We start from the raw sequence: 12,151 nt of genomic DNA on the forward strand, positions 1-12,151 counted from the left end.
ATTTTATTATTACCTACTGACCAAACCAAAGTTGTCATCATGCCAAAGTATTTGGAACACATATACAGTATGGCTGCTTGACATGAAGAAAAGGAAACACTTTATCTATACAGAAATGAATAGGATTATATGTGAAAGCTCATCTAGTGGCTTATGTGGACAACTTCGAATCCATTTTCAAAGTTCAAACACTAAGAAACATTAAATACTAATTAACCAGTTTGCTTCTTTATATAATATCACATCCAAATCTATATAATCTGTATGAGCACGCTTTTAATTCCTACACTCACATGCAAATGTGATCTTTATTTCACTATGAGCTTCACAGGGGACTAAAACTTTAGGTCTTCGTTTCCTTACCATCAAGTAATTTGTATATCAAAAAACTTTTGAAAGCAAATACAGAGATCTTGTTTAGTTGGACTGGGAAAGGATTTGAACAAAAGGTTTTGGAATCAAATAAACAAACTGCAGTTTTGGCTACAGAACAGCATTTTTGTGCTTGACAGATATATAAAACACCTTCCAAAAATACACTCCAGCTCAAAACAGACCATTTGCTTTTCTCTAGTTTTATTTCCTCCATATTTGCACCTATGAAGTATGCAGTGCTTTTAATGACTTCATGCCGAGGCTGGTCACAATTAGTCGCAATAGTAAAACTTCAGCTATAGTTTTAATAGATGCCTAGATTTTAATGACTACATGAGAGTGGATACTAAAAAAGACCTTACATATTAACTTGGGTATAGTTTTGATTAATAGTTAGTGTTAATTAATAGTGTTACTGTGATTTAGAGGGTAATAAATCACTCACCCTCCCGACGATCGTTCCGTAGGACTCGGACTTTCTCGATTTTCCCGAGTAAGGCACCATCTTCAGCTGAAAGTCCAGAGAAAATATTGTGTCAGCTCAAGTGATTAGGACAATTCATCTCTTTCATTTTATATGCTGTAGTTAATATACACAGGAGAAATGTGATAAGATGTCAGATGTGCCACCTCCTTAATCCAAAAATAGTCTGCACAATTTTGTAAAAGTCACCATATATTTAGAAAGAGCACATTTTATACAGCTGAATTTGACTAAGAGATGCACATCTTTTTGGTCTTAAGAAACTTTAAAAGGCATGGAAGTAGGGGCCAATTTTTTTTTTTTTTTTGGAAAAATCCAAGGGAGAGCTGGCAAAGAGAAAACCACCAGAAAATGATCAATGATTTTTCCCCCCACAAACTTACATCCTGAAGAAGCTAATTCATCTCTTAAAGTTAAAGGAAACGGAAAGGTAGGAGCAATGTTTCTTATTTCCAAACACTGATGCAAAAATCCAAAAAGAAAAGACCATACTTAATATGCCAATATGCAAAAGCAGGACCACAATCCACACACATAAAAACATAGAAGAAACGCGAGGACTAAAAAGGCCGGTGTCTGTCAGGCTCCCTGCAGCAGAGCATTATAAAGCAGGGCAGCAGTGCCTTCAGGACAGGGTTCATATGGAGTTCAGACATCTGAAGAGGTCAAACAAGGAGTTTGGCATCCAAAAACAAAAAGTGTAATGGGATTGGGGGCTCAGGAGCACGGCTGGCACCATGGTGACACACTTTATAAAATCATACAAATCTCAGCTCCACTGCTGGTGTGTTCTGCTATATGGATGTATGATTTATGGTGACAAAGGAACAAGAGTGTGCTATGATAAACTAAAATAACCTGTATGGGGTAAAAAATCATGAAAAAAAATCATGAAGAGCAGTTAAAAGATTGTATACGATAATGAGATCTGATTTATATAGTTCTGTACCACTGAGTTTGAGTGGGGGCTAAAGATGAGGACACTTACGGTTGTCACTGTAGTCATCCACTAAGATGATCTCTTTGACCAGATGAGGAGGACTCTTCTTCAGCACACTGAAAACAGGGAAAGAGACAAGGTTGAATAGATATGCATGTTCAGAAGTGTGGGAAGAGAGTAGGAGGTCTTAGCCAAGATCTCAGTAGATGCATCAAAAATAGAGGTACACTGCCATTCAAAAATTTAAAGTTAATAAGATTTTTTTTATTATTATTCAAGAAATTAATACTCTTAATAAGCAAGTATGCCTTAAATTGATCAAAAGATACACTAAAGACTTTTACATTATGAAAAATGAATTATAATTCAAAATAAATGCTGTTCTTTTGAATTTACTAATCACAGAATCCTGAAAATAAAATGTAATACAGTTTCTACAGAAATATTAAACAGCACAACTGTTTTCAATATTGATAATCTTCCTGATATTTCTTTCTTCTACTGTATATTTGAATAGTAGTGTACTTCTACACTGTGTATGTGAAAATATTCTGTATTCAACACTGTAGTGTAAATGCAGCTTAACAGACATTAGTAATATGAATTACAAATACTGACAAGAAAAAAAAGAAAGAAAAACAATGCACTTCTGTCTTCTCTTCTTTATTACTGACTGTCTACTTATTTTTAAAAACATGAAGTAATGTTTACTTGATTAAGAAATACTAAGAAATATTAAGAAATACTAAAGGCTAGGCTGCATGTCACGGTTTTAATTTAGTTTGTTAAAATTATATAATATTATTAACATTATTATAATATTTTAAAGAAAGGAGTGTGTTCTATAATTGTTTTTGCTGTGATATCGCAATTAGTAACAAAGTGAAATTTCACAGGTATTGGCAACCAAATTTTATGATAGTGCATTAAAAGGGGACCTATAATGCCCCTTTTTACAAGATGAAATATAAGTCTCTGGTGTCCCCAGAATGTGTCTGTGAAGCTCAAAGTAACCCACAGATCATTTATTATAGCTTGTCAAATTTGCCCCTATTTGGATGTGAGCAAAAACACATTTTTGTTTGTGTGTGTCCCTTTAAATGCAAATGAGCTGCTGCTCCTGACCCACTTTCCAAAAGTGGGTAGAGCTTTAACAGCTCGCGCTTCAGTTGCTCAACAATAACAAAGCTGGAGAATCTCACGCAGCAGAAATGACGATTGTCAGTAATGGTGTTCAGTCTTACATTGTTTAAACCGGAGTCAGACACTGATGGAGAGACTCAGAAAGAAGTTACAACTTCTAGAATGGATCTGGACATTTCTAAACGGTTATTCATCGACTAGCATGTGCCGTCATGTTAACCTTTTGTGCAAATCCAGCGCTGATGCTCGTTTGTGAAGCAGTCTGGCGTAAAATGACGGCAACTCTACTACAACTCTTCCTCTTCTCTAAAGCAGCCCAACATGGCCTCACCCCCTTTGTTGCGTGTTCTCGGGGGCAGGGTTTATGTAAATTTCTAGGGTTAGTGATGTCACTAACCCAGGAAGAAGCTTGTTGTAGTCCCTACCAGCAGTTTGTTGTAGTCCTTAAAAAGAGAATTCTTTAAAAGATTCAACTTTAAGCACCATAACTTTGCAGATGTTTATGCTCTAACAGCAACATTACACTAACTAAAGTTAAAAAAAAGTGAAATTATAATCAGCCATCCCTTTAAACATTATTACTTGACATTGATTACCTGACCACAGTACGCAGCAGGGCTGAACGGGCCTCGTTGTGGAAAGTGATAACCACACTGGAAGCAGGAAGATCCGTCTTCCACTGTTTGTGACGACAGCTGAGAGAGAGGAAAAGAACATATTAAGATAAAGTTAGAAGATAAAACTCCTCTTCCATTTCCTTTTAGTGCAAAGAATTTTATACACTGCAACACACACACTGATACAACTCAGTGGCATTTGTATTGAAGGGAAGCATTACACAGCAAAACCCCATTGTCACATTGCTACACCTGAATGAAGTCTCACACCCTTAGAGGAGCTCAAAGCCCACATTAATTTAATGCTTCTCTGAGGCTGAGATGGACAGGAGGTCATGCATGCTTAAACTCTCTGGACTTGCATCTCCAAACATGCATACGCACACACACAATAAAGGTTTCAGCCACACATACACACACAGTTTATATCCCGGAGGTTTTAATTTGACAGCCACGGGGCTAATCCTCTGGTTTCCTAGCACCTCTCATTGAGGATAAAAGCGCACAAAGCTTCCTCTGCACTGATGCCATCGATTTTGTGGCCACTTGATTCCTGGCAGGGGAATCGGGGTCAATTCCTCCTACACTACTGTTAAACAACAGGTCAGGGTTGAGAGCCCACCATCAAGGCTCAAAACTGACTTTAGCAAAGGGATGAGATTACTGTCCTTTTCGACACTAATACTACACATATCTAATTCCATGACAGCCAGAGAAATAACATTCAGAACGGTATATGGTGGCATAGAGGGTACATCCATATTTTTTCCCAACTTTAATCAATCTTTGCAGTGAAAAGGTATAGGCGGTTCTACCATTTTATACTCTTGGACTTCTCCGTAATACATTAAGGGGCCAGCACACATTTCTAGCACTGTTTGCTGGAGGTCTCGAGAGGAATAACTGTGCAGTAGACCATTAATAGAATGGAGGCTTTGACTAGAAGACAAGCACTTTTTTAGAGCATATCCCACTGGCATGCTTCCCTCCGCTGGCCTCCAACTACCCAGCATGGCACCAAATAAACTCTCAAATACTTCCAGTGTTACAGCTCAAGTCAATAGCTAATAGAATAAATATTCTGGTTTCAGCATGCTGAATGCCTGCTACTATGTTTTAAGATTTTAAATAATTAAATATATATATTGATTAGCTAATCCAAGTAATTGTGGTTAAACATCAATATTTGCATAGAAAAATGAAGGTTCCTATAAAATGAGGATAATTCAAATACATTTAAAACTTAATTTTAAAAATAATTTTAAGGCTTAATTTTTAAATTAATATTTGTAGAAATCATGGTAGCACTTTATTTTACAGTATGTGTACTTTCCTGGTACATATGTAGTAGTTATGTTGTACATACAGGTAAAAGAGTGGTAACAAGGTACTTAGCTGACATGTATGTACATGGAAACTAATAAGAAACACTGCTGTACTTTCCAATGGTACATACATGGTAATTGCTTTGTACCTATAGACAAGTGTTGGGTAATAACAGGCGCTTACTTATAGTGTCCCTATATAGTAACTAACAGACACATTACTGTACTTACTAACGGTGTGTACATGGTAACCACGTAGTACTTACGGACAACTGTGGGTAATAACAGGATCCCCCCAACCTAAGTAATGTATAACTTACACAAACTAACTGGCATATTCACTAGTACATTCATAGTAAGTACATGGAAATAGGACTGTAAAATAAAGTGCATCCTTTTACATAATCATTACATATGAATTACTAGCTCTTACCAGTGGCAAGTTGCATAAACTGCTTAGACTGGTCTTAAAACTAAAGTCATCTATTTTTTTCTTCAAGACTGGTACTAAATTTGTAAAGTCAGTTACATAAAAAGGTAGATCAGTCTAATCAGAAAAGTAAGACTGATTAGCCCTAACTAAGTGCTAGTTGGTCAAACTAGATCTTAAGTCACAGTCTTAACTTGCAACCGGCCACAGGTGTAAGTTACACATTAACTATTTGGTATATTCACTAGTATGTTCATAGTAAGTACATGGAAATAGGACTGTAAAATAAAGTGCACCCCTGTACATAAACATTACATAGGAATTACCAGCTCTTTAACCTTTGTAATAATAAGCTTAAGCATATTAACTAGCAAGGACTGCAAAATAAGATGCACTATTGTGGAGAGCAATTTAGCATTAACAGTGCATAAAACACTAAATAAAGTACATACATAGTGCAGCAAAACAATTACTTTATTTCTTGAGAATTTTGTTTTTTAAAATGGCATCAGTAAGAAAACACTATTTGGTAAACCTCTGTTTTGTACTGTTGTTAACATGCACACACTGTAAGTAAGTGTCCGTTATGTGTGTCCACACTTGTCCGCGAGTACAACCAAAGTCCCTTTAAGACAAGTCATTCCACTCGGCGGCCATCTTTGAAACACCTCTCAGGCATCTTGGGCATCATGCAATGTCTTTGAATGGGGAAACATCAAATTCTTCAAAACTGTTAGCCAACCTTACGATTAAATTTCATATTTGAAATTACCAATGAAATCTAACAACAACCGTGTACATTCATGTCAGGTAAGTACCTTGTGTCACCACTCTTTTACCTGTACGTACAGCATAATTACTACATGTGTACCAGGAAAGTACACATACTGTAAAATAAAGTGCTACCGAAATGGTTTATCACCTCTTACTCATACTGAAATCAGAAATCATTTATTAATTATTATTATTAATAATAATTGAGCACCAATAAATATTACAATATTTTTTTAGGATTTTTTAACGAATAGAAAATTCAATGAACAGCATCTATTCAAAAATAGATTTTTTTTATTTATTACAAAAATGTCTTTACTGCCATTTTGATGCATAAAAAATGTAATTTCATTTAAATGGTAGTTTATCACTGTATTCATACATGTTTCCATCATTGATAATAATAAATGTTTCTTGAGCATTAAATCAGCATATTAGAATGATTTCTGATTTCTAAACTTGCTGCACATTTACGACCAGTAAGTATATTCATGTAAGGAAGATACTCTGCAGTAATATTTAAATTACATTTAAAAAAAAAAAAGAAAAAAAAGAAAAAAGGACTGAATATGAAACAAACAAAGATGGCATGAGCAGAAAGGCATCATTCATTAATTGATTGGCAAGCAGGTCTATTTTTTTTTAATTAGAGCTGTGGTGCAGTCTGAACACCGGACACGGGCTACGGGCTCAGCAAGACAACAACTATTCCCGCCAAAAACATTTCCAATAAGACACATGGCCTGCTGCCATCAGGGGTAACAAAACAGAAGCATATTCTCTCAGGAGTAAACAAAGAGCATGTGTTCCTCATTACCAGCTTAGGTAGGTGTTTAACAGAGGGATTTAAGACTAGTGTGCTTCATTCCTTCAGTTCTGGGTAAATTTACTAGAGGTTAATGGTGTAAAAATTCAGAGGAGAAATTCTGTAACTCCCTACTTTTGTGAGAAAATACAAAAGGTTGGCATTCCAACAAACAAACTACAACGCTCTGACCTTTAAAAAGGTCTCGTGGCCGTTTTAAACACAAGGTTTGTGTGTCTTTTGTGCTGTATGTGACTACTGCATTGGGAATGCAGCTCACACACTGCAGGGATGGTGAAAGGGCAGCGATAAGAAGACTTACAACAAGGATAATGTCATCTGCAGCTTCAGCAGCTCTCCAGGAGGGAAACTGACTGACACATAGTGACAAGACGTTTACATGAAACTGCAAAGAGGAACATTGGCCAAGCCAAACACATTTAAAGCATCAAACCTAGACACATCTTCCACTGGTTATGAGAATAAAAGAACCCATGTGCTTTAAAATGGGACACCACAGCACAAATGGCCATCAAAACCAAATAAGAGCAAACCAAATTCCCGGATATTAAAGCATTCTTGTATTATGATGAATATGCTCCCACACATCCCATTTTTAATTCAGTGTGCAATGTCTGTAAGACTGCACAAACCATTAAATGATCCAAGATGACAGAAAGCTTAAATATATGGTCTTTTTCCCAGTTTCCATCTGGGCATTTTGATAAATTCATCTTGGTGGTCTATTCAGTCATACAATAAGCCTTCAACAAGGCTTTCTGGGGCTTAATAATAATAAAAAATATTGTTTAATTATTTGTTAACATCCAGTTGTGTTGGTAATGAAAATATGAAATAAAGTTAATAGCTTCAGCCCTGATAATGCTTCACATTTGCTGAAAGCATCAGCTGCAGTTTAGTTATCTTCCCTCTGAATTCTTCTGTTAAAACTAATAGAGAGAGCGAGCGCACGCGAGAGAGCGCTTCAGCTGTGTCATTCAGCGCAATTCTGCCTATCCCTCCTTCAATAACTGCACGTAAATAACGAATTGTGTGATTGGATTGTAATTTTGTGCTACGACGATCGACAATCATTTGGCTGTAAACTGAAATTATATTCAACCCGCCAAAGTGCCTAGAGGGAGTGGCTGTCTTACCCGCCAGCTGAAATCTACCCGCATTTGGCGGGTGTTAATGTCAAGCCCTGTTCACGACACATTAAAGAGCAACAAAACATTTTTTATTGTTTGAATTTCTTAAAAAAACTACACAGTTTTAAATCTGGGACTTTGTTTAATATCATATGTAGCCTGCTCTGTTTTGTCTGTCGACGTGTTGTCAGTGTCCTCTTTGCTCCGCGATGTATTTTTCACTGCGTGTGGCGTGACAGCGCCACGGCTTGTCGGACAAAGCAACAGTAACTAAGGGGGTCGGGTCTCTGCGAAGGGTCAATTCGACTAGGTATACATCCGCGCTAAAATATCAAGGTGAAAGTCATCATAGCTTGCATAGTATAGACCCAGCTCCCAACCCAACTTTGAGAATAGATTAATGGCGACATTTTTATTTTTATCGCCCGATAAGAGTCTCACGCTAACGCAGCACGTTAACGCCGATAACGGCCCACCACTAATATATATATATATATATATATATATATATATATATATAAAAATATAGCCTATATATATATATAAAAACAAGTAGTGCGGTCAACGTTAATGCATGCGATTCATTTTTTTCCAGTTTAACGCATTAAAAAAATATTAACGCAATTAACGCAGCATCCGTTTTTCTTCTGTCATCCTTTGGCTTGCATTGCAATATATGATCACGCTCTTATTCACGCAAATGCTTTTAAACCATTAAAGAGCACCAAAAGAGAAAAAGAGCATGCGCTGTCTGTGAATGTCCTGTCACACACACACGACGCACAGAAATCGAGTTCCGTCACGCTTGAATGAACAATAACACACAATAATGCCAAAAAGTATCCTCATAAGAGCTAAATAAAGTCTTAAAGGGATAGTTCACCCAAAAATGAAAATTTTATGTTTATCTGCTTACCCCCAGCGCATCCAAGATGTAGGTGACTTTGTTTCTTCAGTAGAACACAAATGATGATTTTTAACTCCAACCACTGCCGTCTGTCAGTCAAATAATGTGTGTCAATGGGAACGTCTTGCATAGACAAATCCAAATTAAACCCTGCGGCTCGTGACGTCACAATGATGTCCTAAGACACGAAACGATCGGTTTGTGCGAGAAACCGAACAGTATTTGTACCATTTTTTATTCTAATACACCACTATGTCTAACCGCGTTCAGCACTCGTTAGTAAGGTCTGATCGCGCTCTGACAGCGGCAGTGATGTCTCGCTCTCATTGAAGTATATGCGCGAGACATCACTGCCGATATCTGATGCCAAGCCAATCAGATAAGCGTGGGGACAGGCTCTCTCTGCAAGCACACTGCAATCGCAACCAAATGTACATAAGGAAATATTACACCATTTTAACATTATAAAAAAAAAAAATAATACATACCAAGTTTAACAATCTTGGTCATAGAATTCACTTATGTGTTCACATTTATTTCACAGTTTGAACGTTCCTGTTTTCTTTTATTTATTTTCAAGATCAGAGGTGAATTACTATTGTCACATTCAGTATGGCTATAAAGGGCACACAAAATGATATTCAAACTCCTATTAGATGCTTTTAACATTCAATAAAGCATAGTACAGTACCTGAGATTATCATTGCTATACTTTGTGTTGCTGTTCCAGCCACGACGTCGCAGAAAAATAGAAAGCATTCCTAAAATAGAATCATTGTGCATTGCCATTGTGGTTGGTTAGGACAAAAACTCTGATTAACATGGAAAAGATACCTTTTATCATGTGTCGCAATGCGTCTGGTTAAGACACGGTGTAAGAAACATTAAAAAACGCATACCAACCCAAACGCTTTAATGGCAGTATGTCAATGAAAGACTTAAACTCTTGAGCTTCTGTCTTAAAGGAATTACCCCTGCAGCTAATGTTTACATCATAACCCACTTCTCAGGAAGAGATGAGAAGAGGTGTTTGGGAAATCATACCAGAATATGATCTGAACAGCTTGTTCTTGCTCAGTTCAGGTCACATGTGACGTTTTCAAACACACATCCATTTACAATGCAATTTGAACTCTGTCCAACCTAACTACAGTCAACAACGTTTGATAGCCATGCCAGTAACATCCCCTGCCAAATGACTAAAACAAACATCCAGCTGACGTGAGATTACAATGCCCAAGAATAAACATATCAACCACTATGTATTCAACAGCATTCCCCCTCTACACATTTGGAGGTCAAATGTCTGAGACCACTTTGAATATCTAGGATTTAAAATCCCATTTCAATTTGGAAAAAGCTGTGATTTTGAAAAATGTAAAACAAAGAAACGTCAAGTAAAATGAGAATAGTAGTTGCTCACTAATCAAGTAATCAAATGTGTGTTATTGATAATGTGACTCTTTGTACAGACGGTCAATTGTTCTTCCATTGAAGCTCAAATGCTCTTTGGATCATAGAGAAATCATTCATCAGGTTTCATACAACTTGAACAAGGCAAATTTGCACCTTTATCCTTTATTTGCATATATATATCCAGTGTTTTCCCCTTTCTGGTGTTGTATTCTCTTTCTCTTTCTTTTTAATGCCACAACACTCTCATGGGAGGTGGGCAGGCTAAACATTTCACTGCAATTGTACAAACGTGTCAAATGAAACTTTGGACCTGGAGGAATCAGATCGATATGGAATATAGACACAAAGAGAGGAAATGGGACCGGGCAGTGTGAGCGAGAAACGCATCTTAATTACACAGTCTGTGTGGCAGTCATACAACAGTGGGTCAATGTTTGCTTATGTGGCTCATGGAGACTTTAGTAGATGACTTCATGACTACTCTGCCAGTTGCAGTGGTTGGCAGCACTGTGAGATATTCCCAAAAGCCAGGCAGGCAGCGGCCAAAGCACACAGTAGTTTTTCTGCAAGAAAAGGCCAGAACTCAGAGTTCAGAGGGATTTTGAAAATCAGGCAGGCTTAAAAAGGTCATGCTCAAGAGAGTGAAGAAAGAAAAGATGAACAGATGTCCTTGCTGCTTGATGTAGCTCCAAAAAACTCAACAAAAAACTGCATGTTCTCATCATTCAGAGATCTGTTACCGGCTTATTGGTGCAAATATCGGCTGCTGGGCTTAGTGAAGCACTATAAATTAAACTTTTGTTCCCAGACAGCAGAATATTCAATTCCATCCATGTGAACTAAAACAGCTAGATGGCACATGACAGGTGTCTCGAAATGCATTGTTTAGGGATGCACAATATCTGTGCCAGATTTTTCTATGTATCAGTATTGTAAGATATTGGATAATATGCATATCCATGCTTATTTCCTTTATTTTTACATTCAGATCATAAAATAAATAATAATTAAATGTAATTTAATTCAAATCAAGTCAAAATATAGTATTTTATAACAACTGTACATTATGTTGTGATGCCTAAATAGAAATTAAAATGATTGATTTTAGTTTGTGTTTTTTTTTTTATTATTATTCATTTATACATCATAGTATAGACTAGAGGGCTGCATTGGGTTTGGGCTCCCGCGGGACCCAATGCAAATCCCACGGGAGCTGGCGGTTTTACCTTTGCTGCGGGCGGGAGTGAGCGGTCAGAAAATTTTGTGAAATTCAGTGTGTGTGGGCGGATCATGGAAGAAAGACGCACTGGGACCGCAGTCAGTCAGCAATATACTTTTCCTTTCATTGTAATATGGAGTAAGCAATGCAAGGCCCAAATTCATTTGTTTAAGTAGGTTACAATATTTTTATTTTTTTATTAGTATTATTTATTTTCTTTTTTGCAATAAGCAAGCTATTGTGAATGTGAAATCTGAGACTTGAGGCATTCTATTTATTTTGTTTTGCATTTAATTTGTTTAAATTATATCTAGCCTACTTTGTAAGTCCTGTGTTTATTTAATAAGTTAAAGTTATTTCTTATTGTGCTTTGGCTTATTTACTTAAACTGTTAACAGTTTGTTTAGGTAACCGTTTGGTGAGTTTGTATGCAGTAGCCTTCATTTAAAAACTGAGGTGCCGTTAGTTGTGGTTTTGTTTTACCGGTTAATGTTTTATAACGCTAATAAAAAAAATACCCAATGTTTTTATCACGTGTGGTGCTTTGGTTTAGCGTCTACTTCAT

General features: G+C 36.7%; 1 protein-coding gene across 2 annotated transcripts in view; it reads right to left on the bottom strand.

The window, feature by feature from the left end:
* The window catches only part of galnt2 (UDP-N-acetyl-alpha-D-galactosamine:polypeptide N-acetylgalactosaminyltransferase 2), a 90,209-nt gene that overhangs the window by 15,737 nt on the left and 62,321 nt on the right, over positions 1–12,151 (bottom strand). For both annotated transcript variants that reach the window (XM_067386210.1, XM_067386211.1), the window contains exons 4-6: positions 3,539–3,637; positions 1,848–1,915; positions 821–886 (exon numbers count right to left, since the gene is read on the bottom strand). In XM_067386210.1, the coding sequence (XP_067242311.1) occupies positions 821–886; positions 1,848–1,915; positions 3,539–3,637 (233 nt within the window). The remainder of the gene's footprint in view (positions 1–820; positions 887–1,847; positions 1,916–3,538; positions 3,638–12,151) is intronic.

The sequence above is a fragment of the Chanodichthys erythropterus genome, chromosome 5 (genome assembly GCF_024489055.1).
Source record: "Chanodichthys erythropterus isolate Z2021 chromosome 5, ASM2448905v1, whole genome shotgun sequence".
Taxonomy (NCBI): domain Eukaryota; kingdom Metazoa; phylum Chordata; class Actinopteri; order Cypriniformes; family Xenocyprididae; genus Chanodichthys; species Chanodichthys erythropterus.